The 21,001-nt window shown below is 39.0% G+C and overlaps 1 protein-coding gene across 1 annotated transcript in view; it reads left to right on the forward strand.

Moving 5' to 3' along the window:
- Positions 1-1,424: 1,424 nt before the first annotated feature.
- The window catches only part of SLC1A3 (solute carrier family 1 member 3), an 87,282-nt gene continuing 67,705 nt past the window's right edge, over positions 1,425-21,001 (forward strand). The window contains exons 1-2 of the mRNA XM_007065743.4: positions 1,425-2,058; positions 3,824-4,103. Coding sequence (XP_007065805.1) covers positions 3,923-4,103 — 181 coding nt within the window. The 5' untranslated portion in view covers positions 1,425-2,058; positions 3,824-3,922. The remainder of the gene's footprint in view (positions 2,059-3,823; positions 4,104-21,001) is intronic.

A 21,001-nucleotide genomic window follows, 5' to 3' on the forward strand; every position in this document is an offset into this window, starting at 1 on the left:
GGGAGGTTTATCCCTGTTTTTGTAACTTTAAAGTTTTGCCTGGAGGGGAAATCCTATGTGTTTTGAATCTTTTTGTTACCCTGTAAAGTTATCTTCCATCCTGATTTTACAGAGGGGATTCTTTTATCTTTTTTTAAATAAATTCTTCTTTTAAGAACCTGATTGATTTTTCATTGTTCTTAAGATCCAAGGATGGGTCTGTGTTCACCTGTACCAATTGGTGAGGATATTATTCTCAAAACTTCCCCAGGAAAGGGGATGTAGGGCTTGGGGGAATATTTTGGGGGAATAAGACTCCAAGTGGTCCTTTCCCTGATTCTTTGTCTAAATCACTTGGTAGTGGCAGCATACTGTTCAAGGACAAGGTGGAATTTGTGCCTTGGGAAAGTTTTTAACCTAAGCCGGTAAAAATAAGCTTAGGGGGTCTTACATGCGGGTCCCCACATCTGTACCCCAGAGTTCAGAGTGGGGAAGGAACCCTGACATATGCATTCATCCAATTTATTGACAGTTCAAAATGAGTTCAATTTTGATGTTTGTTTTCTTTACTCAGCACTAAATATCTAAGTACCAGATTCTTCAGGCTTTACTCAGCATTTGGACCTAAATTAACTACAAATGTTGTTCTTTAATCCAATATTCTTTGTGTCTAAAAGCAACATTGTTAAGCAGAGTAGACAGTAATTATCCATTGACTCTGCCTGGTTTTGATAGAGATCTTTTTAGATACTCCTCATTTTATTTAGAATACAGCTGAAATTGGGCACAGTACACATGGTGAATATAGACTTACTCCCTAAATAAGAAAGCAGAAACATTGGTGTGATTTTTGGCAAATAATTCTAATCCTATCAAATTTATTCTCCACGTTTATCCTTATTATGTCTAGTTTGTATGACGGTTGTGACATTTTATATTTTTTCTTTTTACAGAAAGCTTATTAACTGAAAGTCCTGTCCTCTGAAATAGTAATAATAATATTAGCACCTAGTACATAGTATACTTAAAACTTTTCATCTATAATCTCAATCAGGAGTCACAGCTCAGGAATTTGATGAAAGATATGCTAAAATGTAAGCCTCTAGTATTTAAACAACATGATTTATCACCCGGCATCTGTCAGTGACTCAACCAGCATTTAAAATCAAAATTCATATTCTGAAAAGGTAAAAGATGCTGCTTTTCTTCCAATGGTGCAAGCTTTTAAATGCAAAAAGGGCCACTTATTTTTTAGGAAAAGCTGGATGTTTTGTGCTTTTCCCTTTATTAGTCACACTGTGCTGTTGAGACAATCTTTTCTGAACTGGGTTGACTCTAAAAGAGCTTAAATTACTGAACTACAGACAAGTATCATCTTGCTTTTTGAGTAACAAGAAAACTACAAAGAACTATATCTCATCATATTTTGATCTATTCTTGATAGTGTTCCAGTTACTCCTGAGAGATGTAAAGCTGTTTCCCCACCTTTCAGAAAGATGCTTCCTTAAATAACTGTCATTAAGGATTCGAAAATGCCTTGGAACCCCAAACCAAAACACTTTTTAAAGTAGACTAACATCCTCATATATTTCACCATTTTTTTGGAAAAGGTAGTGGAATAATGTTATATAATTATGTTTAATTTTTACTGACTCCTGGTTTCAAATCTCTAATCACAAAGACTTCCAGCCTTCTGTGTTGTGTGTCATTCTTCAGTTCTTCCTGAGTCCTGATTTTGCATTTCTAATGAAGCTGAACTGACAAAGCGTGAAAGTGGTCGAAAGGGGAAAAACAAAGAAAGCAACCCTGTTTTTACTGTGCCAAGACTAATCAATATTCCAGAAGCTCAGCTATTTTCCCCCCTTCAGTTGTGTTTTTTATTTTTTTCCAGAGTTGGATTAATAGTCTCCTCCCCTTTTCTTAAATTGCAGTGATAGTAAGTTGGTGTATCCGGAGCACATGCATATTGTCAGTCTTCTCCTTCTCTTGCTCACTGAATTTTTCATCTCTGTTGTACCTACTGGGAAATTTACCTTGTTGCTTGTCTTTTGTGCTTGGAACATTGCAGAATTTAAAAAGGTGAGTTTGTTTACTTTGTTGGTGTTTTTCGCTTTTCATTCTCTTCCTTTGTAAAATACTTTTCTAGGTCATTTGATATAATGACGCTTTGGGGGTATACTGAATTTTCTTTCTTCTTAATCTTACTTATAAAGCGTAGATTGGGATGATATTGTGTTAAATGATCCTGGAGGGAAAAGGGGGCTGGGTGAATCTATAAGCTTGTTACAAAATACTGCAAACTAATTTTCTGAAGAAAACTGTTTCAGAGACACACACAGCAGTCACACCTCCAAGATCAAAAATACCATACACAATACATTTAGCTCAGCCTAAGAATTTTTTCCCCACTCTGCAGCCAATTAAGAAAAGACTAATTACCTCTTTTAGCTTTTTCCAATTTAAAATATACATTTGTTAAAAAAAAGGAGTTAGGTGAGACAGGAAAGGGGGAATGGGAGATGTGTGTGTGTGTGTGTGTGTAGACAATCTTCTTTAAAAAACATATTACAATGTGTTAAAATGCAGGGGAAATAGTATATTAGCATACTAATTTTAAACATATATTTAACTCCAAAAGCAAGACCAAATCCCATCGAAAACATTTTCTTACCTTTTTAAATAACATGATAGCCACTTCAATCATCCCTCTTCTAAAACTTGAACTTTCTAAATGCTTTCTGCAAAGCTAATTAGGCAATAGATGTAGCAAGGCAGAAAGATATAAACGATCTATATAATTGAGAATGGATTTCAGTGCTGAAGCCAGCTATATCCATTCATGAATTTGTGACCCTACCAAAGAAATACTGGAGTAGGTAGCAGGTATAGTTGTGTTATCCAACATTGTGGAAAAGCAGATTCCCACTTTGCAAAATAGTTTTGTGCAGATTTAATTACAGAATAAATTAATTTCAAACAGTCAAAAAAATTAGTGTGTTTGAAATAAAAAGTAGATTATCTTGCGAACATATCCCAACTATTTTAATGAAAGCTTTTAAAAAAAAACTTAAAGCCAAATCTGTAGTGTGATAATTATCAAATCATATCAATGCTTTGCCAGGCAATGCAAAGCATTATCTTGTAGTGTGAACTTGTAACAAACATGAAGTAACAAGCTAACTGGGTTACATCTTCTGATGTTTTACAGATGTGTCAGAGTAGCTTACACACTTCAAAGATGAATGTTACTATCAAAGGCATACCTCCTGAGTAGTAAGTAAAGAGATAAACTATTCCTGCTGTGTTTTGCCACATAACAGGAGAGAAATCAATGCAGGACAAAAAGCATTAAAATGATCTAAAAACATCTGAAATACATAGTATTCTGAATACTATGATTTAAAAAGATATTATTTATCAGAAGTTTCATTTAGAAGATGGGATAGGCAGATTCTGTTCAGATAAATGTGTGCCTGCTAAATAGATGAAAATGAGGCTTGATCAATAGTTATAGATATTCAGCATCTGATTGTCCTGTAACATTCATTTTACATTATTGTAACTCCATTGACTGCAGTGAAGTTACTCCTCATTTATACCAGCATGAAAGAAGAATCAGGCCCATTCCCTGCAGACCGAGAAATACAGATCTGAACAAAATCTGTACTTTAAACTCAGGTTTCCACCAAACGTTGCAGTTATTTACCACATACTGCAATCAATTAATTAATCTAAATAATCCAAGTCTGATTGTTATATGATGAGTATTTGCCTGCATGTGCAGATATTGATCATTCCTCTGAAGTTTAACTTATTGTGACATTTGATATATCTTGTCTTCTAGCTTCCTCCTGCACTTCCCAAGGAAGAAGGTCTTCTGTCTTTCTGGGGAGATTTTAACAGCAGTAAATTATAAAAGAAGAAATCACTTTTCAAAATATAAATGACTAAAAGTAACGGAGAAGATCCAAGATCTGGAAATAGGATGGAGCGCTTTCAGCAAGGAGTCCGGAAACGTACACTACTGGCAAAAAAGAAGGTGCAGAGCATAACTAAGGATGATGTTAAAAGTTACCTAGTGAGGAATGCCTTTGTGCTCTTCACCATCATTGCTGTCATTGTTGGTGAGTAATTTGATCAATAGGGATATTCTGTTTCTCCATTGCATTTGACAGCCTTAGAAAATGTCACTTGGCCTCAGCAATTAGCATTCTGAAAGAGATCCCAAATTCTTCTCCACTGATAATAACTTGCTGGCTTGCAGTATTTTTGGCTATGCAAGTTGTATGTTGAAGTTTTGGAGAAAGTATAATTTTAGTTATTCTAGTACTCAAAGAGGTGAATCATTTTGGTGAAGGACATTAAGTCAGCTGTTTTATTAACTCCTCTATTTAAGAATCAACCCTGCTATAATAGAATCAAAAGAATGAATAATCAAACAAAATCGGTTTCTGCCAAAAAGCAGTTGCAATACAATGCCACAGAATACAATACAACTTTCCACTAACCCATGCAATTAACATGTTGAAATGAGAGAGAGAAGTCCCCAATATTAATTATAGGATCATTTACTTCTCAGACAAGCCAAATATCAGAGATCAGATCCCAGAGTCTAAACCTTTTGTGTTTTCCCTTGGCGAATATAAAATAAAACACAAACCTAAATCCAAGGTCGTGCTTTCTCAATAACTCTTATTCTTACACTTGCATCTTTCAGATACAATCTGGGAGACAATGAGAGTTCTACTTGCTCACGGACTGCAGGATGGTGCCTGATTAGACATTTTTTTATACATGGTGGAAATTCAGTAGATCAAACAGCATGCCCGAACTTTTCAGCTTCCATTGACTTCAATGGGAGTTGGTCTGGCCTGCAAAATGAGCATTGCTGGATTTAGAATGTGTCAAAATTTTAAAATATTCTTTTAAACTATTTTTAGCTACATAAAAGATTGGTTTGACAGAAAGACTTTTTATCTGAAGACAATGAATTTTTACCAAAAAGTGCTCTATATAGAAATATTTTATCATTATTCATAATTGTTATTTTTCTTAACTGAAACTTCGCTATCTAAACAATATAATTTTGCACTGAATAAAACAATTCCTTCTATTGTGGAGCAAGTAGATTTTGGTTCTGTAATAAAAAAAAATTGTGATCAGATTAATTTCAAGCCTAAACATATTAACCCGCCCACCCAAATGCCAAATTTTAGAGTTTACAAATGAGGCCAAATCATGCTTGGGTGAGCAGTCCCATTAACACCTTGTAGAAACTGCTGTAATGATGCTTTCTTATGTGGATTTGATTGCTTCATTTCCTAAGCTGCCTTAGGAATCAGACGTCATTGTTGCTTTTAAAGGTCCTCATATCTGTAGGATTATTTGTAAGAATTCCCATTTTACTGGTGGTAATTGGTTAACAGTGTTTTGATTTCTAAGTAAGAATTTGCCACAGTCAACAAAAAAATTAACTAATATCAGTAACATAAAACATAAAGGTTTTTTAACTGGATGTCCACTGAGAAAGGTGCATTATAGGATCTAAAGTTAAAAAATATGATCTAATTCTAAAGCAATCTAATTCTTAGACTGTAATCTGCTCACAGCAGGGAATCTGATTAAGTCTACACTGAGGCACTAGCAATTCTCCCAGTGTTGGTCTAGCAGCTCCTCCAGCACTACCAATGGTGGGAACACTAATATAGGCTCCCATGTTCACTAGCGCATCCACCATTGCTAGCACTGGTGGAGCAGCAGTGGTGCTAGAACTGCTGAAAATTCCCAGTGTAGAAAAGATCATTGTGACAAATTATGACTACACATACACGGGTATATCTGGAGTACCTCTCACTCCAGCAGCTTCAAAAGAGTTACTTTGGATACACTAGTGCAATGGAGAGCAGAATTTGCCTATGTTTGTAAAATGATACGTAAACTTACAGTATGTGCATGAATAAAGGGGAGGCATATCTATGGCTCTCAATAAAAAAGCAACTTCACTCTTTAGTGGTTATAAATAAGTAGACCTCCTATTACTGGTATGCTGAGGTAGAAATATATACTAATAAGGGACTGGATGGCTTAAGAGTATGGACATCTCTAAATTGTCACTCTGAATCTGGCTCAGGTTGGTAAAGACTAAATTTTGTTACCATCCATCAGTTGTTTGGCAATCTACATAAAATCAGATGGTGGGCTTGGTTTAGTTCCTAGTGGACAATAGTCCACATCACAAAACTAATCACAGTTAGCACGAATTGACAACCTTGTTAGCTGTCTCAGTAAAAGGACCAAGGTTTGAATGAACATGAAAACTGAACTGCGTTTTTATGCCATGGTAGGGTTGAAACATCCCAAGGGGTAGCAGGCAGGGCACATTTGAGGAAGCTTTCATTGCTGACAGCCCAGGCTCTAACAATTAGATAAATAAACCAAGGGCTTTAGTTTCCAGGGCTGTCAGTACAGCAGCTTTCACAAGGTCTAAATTCACTAATAGTAAAATCAAAGGTTAAAAAAGAAAGTATGAATGTTGGTGTACCAACACTTTCCTGCAGGCCTTTTTTGTCAAGGTGAGAAAGCATGTTTAATATGGCGCTTCCCAGTTCATTTGCTAAGCAGGACTGATTCTGGTAGAGGTTAAATTGGTAGGATCATAGGTCTTAGCCCACAATTTCAGGACCATAGTTTCAAATGGCCTTCTGAGTTCGTGTAATAATTGTTATGAATGCATAGATATATATTTGCTCATACTGAGTGGATACACATTTATCTGATTTGTGCACATATATTTTGTTGACTTAACTGACATTACCTAGCACTCACCGATAAGCAAGAGCATAGTGTACAGGGAAACAGCATCATGATCCTCACAAGATAAGGGGAAGTGTATCTATTACCTCTAACTTCAGGTGCTACTGCAATGAAAATTGAAGAGAATGAACAGAACTGATTAAAAAGCATGGGTGTATTCATGCTATTGCAAAGCATGAAACACGAGAGAAGGCAATGCAAAGTGCCAACTATCTTTGAGGGGGAAGCACAGAATCAATGGCTAGGGTACAGACAAAAGGCTTCCATAGCTGCTGAAATAAAAGCAAATTAAAGTAAAAAAATGTTGGCATCAAATTCTGCATGTATGGTCTGTGGCCAGGGGATCATTATTACTATTATATTTTTATAAAATTGGAGCTGATTTCAAACAAGCTATCTTTGAGAAATATGATGTGGAAAAAAATAGGTCATTCTAAATTTTTGAAAACTCCTGGAAGTTTTTTTTTGTCTGCAAAATGAGTTGTCTAGAAACTTTAAATGAGCTTTTCAGTGGATCTTGGCAAGATCTAGGGTACAGGACCTATTCTGAGATGGAGAAAGGCATATTTGGGAAGTTGTTCACTAGTGAATTGAATATGACAAAATGACCAGTAACACTTCTAAGGTGTGCTGCAGGTCCTGAAGGCTTTTGGAAAGTTTGCAGGAGGTGTTACAGATTTTGAAATGTTCACCAAAAACTCTGGCATAATCTCAACGGCTGTTCCATTCCCCATGCTTCCCTCCTTGTATAGTCTCTCCTGATTCCTGCTGTCCATCACCCAGTTTCCAAAAGTCCACAGGAGTCCAGATTTTTTCCAGAAGAACTCCGAAACCACACAGGAACTCCCGTGGAGTTTGGTGGCTACACAAGGGAAAAGCTCAAGTCACACAGAGGTTATGAGTAGAACTCTTGTGAAGCTGGTCACCGGGGAGCACTATTAAAACTGAGAGGTCCAGTGGTGCTAAAGGAGAGTGGGGAGTACATAAGATCAGCAATAGTTCCTGCATATTTTGTGAGGTGATCATGACCCTAATGAACTCTCTAGCTAAAATCTTTTCACAGTGCTCAGCCTAACTAATCTGGCTGTGCATTGGGACACTCCATGGGGGAAAGGGAAGGAATCCACTCCTCAGTCCAGGGAGTGAAAGCGGTGCTGCTTTGTGACTGCTAATTGAGCCTAATGGCTGGAATAGGTGAAGGACCAGAGCATGTGCACAGCAGAAGATTCTCCTGCCTCACCCCACAAAAGAGTAGAACACAGGTGATGTGCACCCCAGCATGGTGTGCCCAAATTTTACCTCCCTGGTGTGGTGAAGCTGCTCCTCAAGGGGCCTCTGTATCCCAAGAAGAGGGGTATAATTTTCCCCATGTAAGATGCACATGACCCAAATATACACTTTGTAAGTGCCTGAGATAGAGCGCTTAAAATTCACATGGGACCAAGACATCAGGCTACGATAGTAAGGAACCCAACAAGGTGTGGTTTTAGGTGAGCAGGCATGAGCACCTCACATAGGGCACAAAGGGTTCACCTGGAAGCAAGCAAAAGGGACAGAGACACATAAGAAGATGGCAGTGGTCTATGAAGAACTGAGTTCCACTCATGCAGAATTCAGAAGCAGTAGAGCAGTCTCTGTGCAGTTCCAGTGTTCTGCTGAAGAAACTGCACAGTTCACAAGCTCCTCACTGACTCCTCTCACTGAGTAATTCCAAACTTTTCAAAAACGCTTCAAGCATATTCCCAGGCAAACACTTAAATTGGAGTTAAGATTGAAAAAAAAAATCACTATGGGAAAAAAATGTAAAAGATGACTTTAATTTTCTTACAACAGAACAAAACCTGAAAGTTCAAATGTACCAAGTTTTATTTATCAGTTACTTCTTTTTACAATACTACCATAACTTTAATTTTGCAGTTATTGCACACTCTCATCTTTTGAAATGAAACAGCATCCAAAAATTCAAATGACTACTATTTTATTTAAAGCCACATGCAGTACAGAGAAATCACATACTTGGTCAATTTGGGAATCAAAAATGTACATATTGGGGACAGATCAACCAAGGTACAAGTGCTCTTAGATACATAACTATATGTACAAACTTCCTATGCGCCAAACCCTGGAACTATCATAGGGTAGAATAGTGCTGAAAAATAACATTTTGGAGCTGTCACAAAATCTGTGTGCGGAAGTACATATTTACTGCACTCTACATACAAATTATGCTAATATCATAACTTTTTCTAAATAGAAGATGTCAGAGAGCTGCTAAAAAGTCAGTCTAAGTTGTTTTAAGCTGATTTAAGACTACTTACAGACTAGATTTGAAGGCTGTGTTGCATGGAACGTGAGAGGTTGGCATGAGCACAGTGTTAAAGATGTTTGTGTGGCTTTAACTATGATTTCAATAAGAAATTCTCTATGTGAAAAGATAGCAGGACAGGGCAAAGGCTCTATGAAAAAAAATATGTTAATAGATATTCCGGTCACCCATTCTTTTGTCTGAAGGTCATTTTATGGGCTGCATATTTGCATGACACTCAGCATAAGGGGATTAAAGGGGATTAAAAACACTATTTTAGCAGGAGCTATTGTAAAAACTACTGTTAAGGTTGCTTGACCCTTTCTAATCTATGATTCAGTTGCTTACAAATTTCTGAAACTTTCATTTTTCAGCCTGAAATTTTCACTATCATTTCTTTAACATAACCTGGAATCTAAAAGATTATATGAATATTTAAACCGTATTTCAGGGTAATTCCAAAGACACCATGATATGGCAGATTAAATAGTGTTTTATATGTAGCTATTATGTTTACAGATGAATTGGGGGAGAAAGTATTTTGGAAAGTAAATAAAGGCCTCCTGGTTTTAAGGATTTTAGTATGAATCATGAAAAAAAGGAAAAAGAAAATTGTTAGATTTCTGGGACTATCTAGTATATCCTTGGCTACATAAGATACACTGAGAGACAGCCAGTGATAGCGAACTAATAGTAAAAAGATGTCCAAAATAATTGCATTTTGAGGAAATTTTTGAAAGACGTGATTTGGGGCAAAGGAAGAGGTGATAGTTCTAGGTGAAAAGTACACCTGGAAAGAGTTGCAGGGTTGTAAGTAGGAGAAGAGATAAAGGAAATTGGAGGTAGTTCAAACAATTAACATTAAATCTTCATGTATAGAAGAAGTAGGTGTGTTTTCTATGCATTTTCTTGTTTGATTTTTTTACAAATCTGGAGATTGGCTATTGGGATGGGTTCTAGGTCATAAATAGAAATCAGTCAGATGGTCTTATCCTTATTCTCAGTAGATATTGGCATGGTTTCCGCATTTCTTTGCAAAATGGCAGAACTGACACAATGTTTGTTCAAGAAAGGTATAAGATTGAATAAGAGATGCGTTGTGCATCCTGGTTGATATGCCTTAGGTGAAATACTGTATACAGAGAAAGTTAGGTGTCTACTTATACCGCTAGCTGCATCTTGTTCATTATATCTGTTCCTCAATTTCATGAGGACCAACTTTACAAACAAAAAAAACCAAAAAATGCCATACACCTCTCTGGGTATCAATCTATCAAGATGCTACTTAATCAGATATTATTGGAAGTACTGAAAAGGCAACTCACATATGACACTGTCTAGTGCACAGATTTTGGTGTTTCTTACAATTATTTTCACCTAACCTTTTTTGCCATTAGTGTAGCCTTTAGGATGAGTGAGTTGTAGCCCTTTCTGAAAAACGTTTAACAGATCAGGAGATTTATTTGCAGATGCCATATCTGCAGGTAATGTGAATATACATTCATTAATCCTGTATGCAACAGGATTATAGGATCATGATTCATGGACCACCCTTCCTAGAGGTGTGATCCTTCAAGAGGTTGAACACTAAAGAGAATGTTGGGAAGATACAGATGAGAGACTCTGAGGTTGAAATGTCAACAGAAGTGCTGTAACAAATAGATACATTAAACAGACTGTACTGTCAGTAATACTGGACAGTATTCATCCAAGAATTGTTAAGGAATTTAAGAATGAAGTGGCTTAGCAAAAATATGCAACTTATTAAACATCAGCTACTATACCAGAGGGCTAGAAGGTTGCAAGCGTTGTACGGGAACCTACCTATCTTTTAATAAGTTGCTAGAGGTGATCTTGTGAATTACAGATCAGAAAGTCTTATTGTACTTCAATACCAGGAGATATGATTGTAATGATCATTAAAATTATAAAAACACTTAATAAGCACAATATAATATATAATAAGGGCAAACCAGCCTGACGTTTGTGAAGGGAAATCCTTGCTCTAACCTACTCAGGTTATTTGTGTGTGTCAAGAAATGTTGGATAAAAGAGAACTTGGAAATATAACTGAACTGGATTTTCAAAAATCCTTTGACAATGTCCCTCACAAGAGTCTATGTTGCATGAAATGAAACATCTTTACTCTCTAATATTTACAGGCATAAAATACTTTTGGCACAAGCAGAGTTGGATTCAACAAACATTTGTTTAGCACTGTGACAGACACCTCAATTACACAGTTAGACTACCCAAGTACTAGATTTCATACATTAATGGGTAGTCATTGCAGGAATCAGGAGTTATGGTAGGTCTCTACAGAGATCATGTATTCTGGATGTTAAAGTGCTATGCATATTGCAAGAGCAAACAGGAACTAATTAAAATAATGAGCATGTTATTTATAAATGTGATTGTGACATGGTGCCTATGACTGCCTCCCAATAGAGTTAGAGGGAGTGAGTGATAGGAATTAGAGTATGATATGAAGCTTGATGTCATATGAAGTATGATATGAAGCTAAAGCAATATTGGAACTAGTAGCAATTATATTTGAGATAACTGAGGATTGGAGAAGGGCAAACATAGTACTTATCTTTAAAAAGTGGTACAAAGCGGACCTAGGGACTGGTCTGCTAACTTTGATATCGAGAAAGATACTGGCATAAATTATTAAACAATAATTTTATAAGCACCTAGATGATAATAAGGTTATAAGTAATAGCCAACATGGATTTGTCAAGGACCAATCTAAATTTCCTTCTTTGACAGAGTAATGTGTAACTGACATGGAAAACTGTCCCTCTACCTCAAAACAGATTTTAAAAATAGGACAGTATTATTCTGCACTTCTAAATAACTTCCATCTGAGGATCTCAATGCATATTAATGAACTATGTTTTATAGCAGCCCTGAGAGTTCTGACAGAATTATTCAGTTCATCAAAATTGAAACATCCTGTGAAGATTATTCTATTTCAACAAAATTCCAATGGCATTCTGCCTGCCAGGCAACTTTTGAAACGTCTGGTTTCCTGCCAGCTTGCTTCTCAGTCCCAGGGATTCCAGGGTCCACAGCCTTGGGGCAGCCAGCCAGAAAACCTGCTCCAGAGTTGGGGTCCCAGGATCCATGGCTCAGAGGAAGCCAGACAAGTGAACTGCCCCTAAGTCAGGGACCCCAGGTCTTCTACGGTCTGCAGTTCTGAGGAAGCGAGCCAGGTGAACTGCTCTGGAGACACAGACTCCAGGACTTTCCTTTACACAGATTTTCAAAATTTTTAGTTTTTATTCCTAATCGGAACAAAATCAAATTTCAAAATATTGAAATCCCCAGTGAAACGGAATTACCTTTCTCCACACAAGTCTATTGGCTAGGTACAGTTACTGCACTATTATCCCTATTTTGCAGATGAGGAAACTAAGATACAAAGAAGTCATGTGACTCACAAGAAATGTGTAACAGTCCCAGGAATGGAAGCCACATCTGCAGATTCCCAGTCCTATGCTTTAGCCACATGACCCTCTTTCCTTGCAGTTCATGTAAAGGAGAAATCATTGGTGAGGAACCAATGTAAGAAGGATTAATGGAAGAAGAGGGTTTTAAGGAGAAACTTGAAGAATGATAGAGAAAGCATTTGGTGGCTAAGAAGCAAGAGAGTATACAAGTTCTAGATATATAGGGTACCCAAAAAGAAGTACTGAAGCCAAAAAGTAAGGAGAGTGAGGTGGATGAGAGATCTGAGAATAAACAAATGTACAGCACAACTCAGCAGGTAAGGAACGTCTGAAGGTAGCAAAGGGTTGACTACAGTGATTGTTTTTAAAATGTTTATAGTTGCAGCTTGCAAGTAATTAGCCTTATCATGGCACTTGCAATATCACCCAATACAAATAGAATTGGCCAATACATGAGTTCAGGTTCACAGGAAATTTTGCTATTTTAAAATTTCCTGAAAACCAAAATTCCAAGAATATTTTGTTTCAGAAACACCAAGACATGGTGTTTCTGAAACTAAATTTGCTCCCAAGGACCCTGACAGCCGCTGAGTGAAACTGATGTCCTTGACAGTTTCACTCAGCAGCTGCCTGGAGCTCCCAGGGTCTGTGGCTCTGGGGAAACCTCGACATGTGGGCTGCCCCAGACCAAAGACACTAGGGCTTCCAGACTCCCAGGCCAGCTGGCAGCCTGAATCATCAGTAAGGCTGAGGGTCTTAGGCGGTCCACATGGCAGGTACCCGGGGACTCAGTAGCACATTTCTGGACTCCCAGGCTCCCAGCTCCATGCAGGGCAGTCCACGCAGTGAGGCTGCCTCAGAGCCACAGATCCTGGAATGGAAAGAATCAAATTTTGATAATTTGAGATCACCCATTTGATATTAAGGAAGATTTCAAATATACCGATGTTATTAGAAAGCATCCAGGTGATTCTGGGAGCACAGAAATGCAGGAGGTCAAACAGTATTGAGAGTAGAAGTGTTTGGGGGGTTTATTGTTTGTTTGTTTTGGTTTATTTACTGTGGGAAGAGTCTCTGATCAAATCAGGAATTAAAGGTCATATCTGTGATAGCTGATGTCCTGCCAGATAGTTTCATTTTTTGGAACCTGAACCTCTAGTGATTTTTACACCCTCATCATGGAGGAATCTGCAAAAGATGAGACATGCTCTTGGTCTCAGATGAGACATACTCACATGTAGAGAGAAAAGGAGTACTTGTGGCACCTTAGAGACTAACAAATTTATTTGAGCATAAGCTTTCGTGAGCTACAGCTCACTTCATCAGGAAAGGGGAAAGGAACAAGTAAAGGAAGTAAGGATGTCATATAAATGAGTAACCAACCAATCCCACAGCAATAAACACTAAATGTCCACAAACTAAGTAAAAATAACAAAAATGCCCCCATAGTCTCCCCATAGGCTATAGTTGGTTGGTTGGAGATCAATGAGAACTAAAAGGCTGCTGGTGTCTCTAGCTCTTCCTTCTGGCTGGAGAGGGTCCCTGGTGGCCACAAGCCTTGGCCATCCCTGGTTTCTAGTGCAGGGGAAACTTATCAGGCTTGGGGGGCAGGCAGTCCTCACAGGCACAGTGGAGTGAGAGGATTCAGTCTCTTCCCTGTGGAGCTGTGGGCTTTGAGTCAGTCTCAGGTCCTCTGGCTGAAAGAAACAAAACAGCATCTTACCCTTGGGTTGCTTCCCCTCCGACTGCTGTAACTTGTCACTTTGCAGCCAGTTCTATCCCCACAAACTGTTCCTGCTTGTTCTCAGCTCACAGGTGTGGAAGTCCTAACCATGTGCAGGCTATCTGGGGCCTGCAATTCGGTGCCTGGCTTGTTCATAGTGTGGCTGGTCTGGCCCCCAAGCTGTTTCTGTCTCTCAAGCAGAGGGGAAGCAAGCAGTCCCTGTTTCAGTTCCCTCAGTTTCTGCTCTGTGCCGCTGTCTGTAAGAAGTGCTGGGAGCCACTTCTATCAAGCCCCCAACTGGTAAGGGACTACACCCAGATAAATTAGGAGGATTATACTACCAAGAAAATATATTGGGTGATATTCTGTGCTGCATCTTTAAAAGAAAATGCACAGATCTCTTAGCCTAAGAGAACGGGAATTAAAGTGGCTTTAACCTATCTTAACACTCTCCCAATTCTGGGCTGCTCCAGGGGCTGACATAACCCGCACATAACTTAGCCCTGGGGGCTTGTCTGAATTACTGCAGTAGGTCCCTGGCTGCCTATAGGCATCAGTGCAGCCCAGAAACACTATGTCCTACAGTCCTACCCCTGACAATCCCCTCCTGCTCCTAGCCAGTCCCTGGCATGCCTCATACTCCAGAGCTTCCAGCAGACAGCTTGTAGAAGGAAGACAGCATCCTCCTGCACTAAGGGAATACTCCCCTGGCTAGAACAAGGACATTTAGAACCTATTTAGGCTATTTCACCCCTTTTACCTGAAATGAAGGGGCTGAAGATGGGGTTAGAATCTCCCGCACTGAGCACACACTATGAACGGAAATCAAAGAGGCATAATAAAGCAGTAATAATGGGTGATTTCATACCCACATATAAAGTGGTCATATGTCACAGTGGAACAAGGTTTAGAGAATCAATTTCTCCACAATTTAAATGATTGCATGATGGAACAATTAGTTCTCATGAGCACAAGAGGCAAGACTATACTCAACTGAGTCCTAAGGAAAACTAGAGTTGGTTTAAGAAGTAACTATAGTCGAGCCACTGAGCAATACTGATAACAATATGATCAAGTTAATCTGGAGGTGAGAATCTAGTCAAAAAGTTCCTAAAGTAAAGAGTATATTAAAATCCTTAGGTTCATCATGCCATTTACTTAAGTATATCAGAATGGAGTCACAGAAAGTATGCCGACCCCTAAATAACAAAGGAAACAAGAAGGCAAGGAAAATAGTAATGGGGTTAAATGGCAATGTACAGGAGGTCATTTCAGATGAAAAATCAAGCCTATATGAAGCCAATAGAAAGGAACATAAACTAGGGCAGATAACATGTAAGATGGAAATAAAAAGGGTAAATAAATCAAAGTCTTTATATGCAGTGTTGTTGTAGCCATCTTGGTCCCAGGGACAAGGTGAGTGAGGTAATATCTTTTATTGGACCAACTTCTGTTGGTGACAGACACAAGCTCTTGAGCTTACACAGAACTCTTCTTCAGGTCTGGGAAAGGGACTCAGAGAGTCACAACTAAATACAAGATGGAATAGATTGTTTAGCATAAGTAGTTAATACATATTTCAAGGAACCATGCAAGGTGAAGTAGCCTATTAACGCTTCTCCAGTCATAAGGGAGAAAAGGGGGAGGGAGCTGTGAGGAGGGTTTAAGTGGGTCATAGATTGTTGTAATAAGCCATAAATCTATTCAGACCATGATTTTTAGTATCTAGCAAATTTATGAATTTAAGCTCCAAGACTCGTCTTTTGAAGGGGTTGTACAGGTTTCCTTTGAGGATGAGGATTGAGAGGTCAGACTGTGATCACTTTGTGAAACATGTTCACCCACAGGTGATATAATGATTTTGTCTTTTATCATTTTTCTGTGTGAGTTCATTTGAGAGCATAGCAACCATCTCATTTCACACACCTAGTTGTTATTGGGCCATTTAGTGGACAGGATGAGTTACACCACATGTGGTGATAGGCATGTGTAGGACCCATGGATCTCAAAAGGTGTGTTGTGGGGGGTGCTGATCATCATAACAGTGGAGCTAGGTCCACACATTTTATATTTGTTGTTCTGGCAGTGTCTGGTGCCATTTTGAATTGGTATGCCCTGGTCTGTGGGGAGCTAGCTTCTGATGATGAGCTCGGCAAGGTTGGGGGGTTAATTGAAGATCTGAAGGGGGGGTCCAGGAAAGATTTCTTTCAGGATGTGGCCCCTATTGAGTATAAGTTGTAATTGTTTGATGATACCCAGTATAGGTTCCAGTGTGGGGTGGTAGATGACAACCAGAAGCATGCAGTTGAAGGAAGTTTTATTTCTATATCAACACAGGTTCTATCAGGGCATTAGGGTGGCCCATTCCATGATGCAATCTACTTCTCTCATGGAGCGTTGTTTAGTGAAGTTGGTTTTAAGTGTGTTAAGGTATATATCCTGGAATTTCTCCTCGGATCATATTCTGTGGTATCTGAGTGCCTGGCTGTAGATAACAGGTTTCCTGGCATGGTTGAGGTGGTTCCTGGATCTGTGAAGGTAAGGATGGTAATCCGTGGGTTTCTTGTATATAGTTGTCTGTAGGGTTCCATTGCTGAAGCTGACTGTGGTGTATGGGAAGTTGGTGGGAGTGTTCTAGAGAGGGATTAATGGATGGGTGGTGGCCACTGAAGTTGTGGCGGAAATCTACGAGGGAGCTTACGTCATCTGTCCGGAAGATGAAAATACCATAGATGTTTCTCAGATATATCATTGGTTATGTGGTGCATTTGTCCAGAAATTCTTCTTCAAGGAGGCACATGAAGAGGTTGGCGTATTGGGGAACCATCCTAGTATCCATGGCTGTTCCCATGGTTTGTTGTTGAATGTAAAATTTGTATAGGTAAGGATGAAATGGATGAGTTTGGCAATGTGTTTGGGGCAGATGTCTGAAGGTTGTCCATTATCTTGTAAATATTTGAGGCAGGCAGCAGTGCTGTCATAGTGAGGCATATTGGTATATAGGCAGGTGACTTCCATGGTGGCAAGGATGGTGTTCTGAGAGAGGTTGTTAATGTTGCAGAGTTTCTGGAGGAAACTGGTTGTGTCCTGGAAGAAGCTGGGCCTTTCTGCTGTGAGTGGTTGGTGGATGGTTTCTAGGACTCCTGATATTCTTTCATTAAGAATACGGTGGCCAGTTGTGATGGGTCTGCCTGGCTCCTCTTGTTTGTGTATCTTGAGGAGCATGTAGGAGGTCCCTCAGATGGGTTCATAGGGAATGAGGTTGTAGAGCTTTCGTGAACATTGCATGGAAAGTAAAGTTAAGTGGGTGCATTGACCCAAAAGATGCCTACACATATGACATTGTGTATCACATTGAATCCTACACCAAGAATGTATGTAATCGGTTGTGTCAAACGGTAAAAAGTAACAGAAACAAATACCCATTTTTCTACTGCACCACAGCTGAAATCATTAATTGCCTTGAAAAGGCTCAAATGGATGGGGAAGTGGTGTCAATAGCTGATGCAGAAGCTAAGTACAGAGAAGAATGTGCTTTGAATGGCACTGAAGACAAACAAATGCTTACAAGAAAGGCTCTTAGAGCATTTATTGAAGGTGAACTGTGGGATAGGGACGTACTTTTTAGCAATCCTATCTGCAGAAATGAATCACAATGCATATCCTTAAAAGCTGCAAAAGATGGGGCTCTATCAAAAGTGGCAGAAAGCACTGATGTCAACAGTAATATGAAGACTGTTTGCAGCTGCTAAATTTTTGTGGAAAAGCTTTTTGTCCTGCAGTATGTGGGAGTTTCAGGGATCAAAACCTGATGCCAAACCTGAAAAATAATACCATATGACATGTACTACTTCTTGAAGTGGTGCATTGGTGATTGCAGTGACTTCAGCACCAATGAGAATGAAAGTAAGCAAGTGGAAAACAAGGCCGCCATTTTATCAGAAAGCCTCTGTCATAAATATAAAGGGAAGGGTAACAACCTTTCTGTATACAGAACTATAAAATCCCTCCTGGCCAGAGGCAAAACCTTTCACCTGTAAAGGGTTAAGAAGCTAAGATAACCTTGCTGGCACCTGACCAAAATGACCAATGAGGAGACAAGATACTTTCAAAGCTGGGGCGGGGGGGGGTTGGGAAGGGGTACAAAAGGTCTGCCTGTCTGTGTGATGCTTTTGCCAGGACCAGATCAGGAATGCTCTTCAGAACTCCTGTAAAAAGTTAGTAAGCAATCTAGCTAGAAATGCGTTAGATTTCCTTCTGTTAAATGGCTGGTAAAATAGGTTGTGCTGAATGGAATGTATATTCCTGTTTTTGTGTCTTTTTGTAACTTAAGGTTTTGCCTAGCGGGATTCTCTATGTTTTGAATCTGATTACACTGTAAGGTATTTACCATCCTGATTTTACAGAGGTGATTCTTTTACTTTTTCTTTAATTAAAATTCTTCTTTTAAGATCCTGATTGCTTTTTCATTGTTCTTAAGATCCAAGGGTTTGGATCTGTGTTCACCTATGCAAATTGGTGAGGATTTTTATCAAGCCTTCTCCAGGAAAGGGGGTGTAGGGCTTGGGGAGATATTTTGGGGGGAAGACATCTCCAAGTGAGCTCTTTCCCTGTTCTTTGTTTAACACGCTTGGTGGTGGCAGCATAGGGTTCAAGGACAAGGCAAAGTTTGTACCTTGAGGAAGTTTTTAACCTAAGCTGGTAAGAATAAGCTTAGGGGGTCTTTCATGCAGGTCTCCACATCTGTACCCTAGAGTTCAGAGTGGGGAAGGAACCTTGACAGCCTCATATACAAGTGCTTCAATGCAAGGCAGGTTTCCAACACATACATAACTGCGCATCATATGTATAGTCTACTATGACAAGTAGCTGTTGGTTTGAGAGAGAGAGAGATCTATCAGTGTTACATATGCAGAGCATTGGCTTCTCCATTGACTGTAACAAAGTATTCTACCTGGAGACTGCAATTGCAAACAAAGTTCTTTGCTGCGTGGAACTGAATGAAGGGTTGTCCATTCCCCCAGACCTCATCAAGGGTAAGTTTATATTTTGTGCTGCCGATAACTTAGACTTCCTTGAAGATACAACTGATGGCAACGGTACTCTTTATGCTACTGTTGTGGTCAGGAGTATATTAATGGGAACCAGTCTCAACCTCAAGTGTTGTCTGGACTATCAAAGAACAATTCCTTGAAGGAGCTTCCTGACTTAATGACTCACTTTCCTACTAAGGTCCAAAAAATCTGAAGCCAAGAAGTCCAGTTTTCAGTGAAGCAGCAGTTAAATTGACTGTAACAGAGTTTTCTATATTCACTATCTTTGATCTCACTTGGTTATTGTGCAAAACTGGGATGCACTCCAGAGGTTAAAAATCATTGAGTATGGCTTCAGATGAAGAGACAGAAGACGTACCATCAAATGATCTAGACACCCAGGACATATCATACCAAACCATTTAAGGAGAAAGGTACATTCCAACCTGGTCAGCCTTTAATTCAGCACCATACGAGGTACTGGAGCAAATGACCTGTGTATGCATCCTGCCAATCATACCTGTTAGCCCCATTGATCGCTCAGTTCACTCAGCAAAATTGCCACCAAGAAGGGATGCATTTATACCTGCTTCAAGGGGGCAAATTATCAAGCAATGGAATGGCTCCAGGATGATCGAGTTCATCCAAAACTACCCTCCCCTATCAGGCATGGATGGGTCTTGAAAGATGGACCAATGACACCAGTTATGTGTGAAATACCATGTGCTTCCAAATCAATCCTGCAGCTAATCAAATCCAAATGCTCACCATGCAGCAAATGTTTAGCCAGCAGCCTACCTTGTATGGACCTGTGTGAGTGTAGCGTAGACAAGGATTAGTGTGACAATGTGTCTAGCAGTGATGCCCTAGACAGAGATGACATTGAAGATGATGTTAATGAATAAATATTTTCAGTCCTACTTGTCAAGGCTAACTTCTCTAGGATTCCCAAAGACCTTTTTTTTTAATGTAAGCAATACAACCCTGTGTTAAAGTACAATTTTTAAAAGTTGATGTTTAAATATTTTCTCAAATATATCTACATAATTCTTTTAGATTTGTCATGTTTGGTACTACTGTGTTCATGTGAGAAAAGACTTTCAAATGATACCAAATTCAACCCATTTCCAAAGACTCTATTATCAAAATGTCTATGAACTAGAGGACTTGGAGCTGGGAGCCGGGGGTGCAGGATAGGGGGAGGCAGCAAGCCCTCCCTGCCATGCCCTAGACAGTGACACCATTGAAATTATGATTCTGTAGATGCTAACAAATCAAATGACACTTCCCTTAGCCTTCTATTAATAACTTGCCCATGGAATAAGATTTTGCTACATTATACTCCCAGACTACAAACATGACAGGACAGGGACAAACTAGCATAGCTTTAGTAAAGGAAAATCAACTAGAAAACCTTACATATGCTAAAAGAGGGGAAATAGCACATATAATTCATCTGACCTTTCAAAACCTTTGAGTAAGAATAATTGGTCAATTTTCAATAAAGTAACAGATTAACAGCAGGGTGCCCCAATATCTTGTACTGGGGCTGGTGTACTATACTTTTTAATGATCTGGAAAAGGGAGTAAACTACAACATATTAGATAGTCAGACCTAGAGAAAACTGAGAGGGTTTCAAAAAGACTTAACAAAATCTTGGTGAATGAACAATATGGTGGCATATGAAATTTA

The sequence above is a fragment of the Chelonia mydas genome, chromosome 5 (genome assembly GCF_015237465.2).
Source record: "Chelonia mydas isolate rCheMyd1 chromosome 5, rCheMyd1.pri.v2, whole genome shotgun sequence".
Classification (NCBI taxonomy): Eukaryota; Metazoa; Chordata; order Testudines; family Cheloniidae; genus Chelonia; species Chelonia mydas.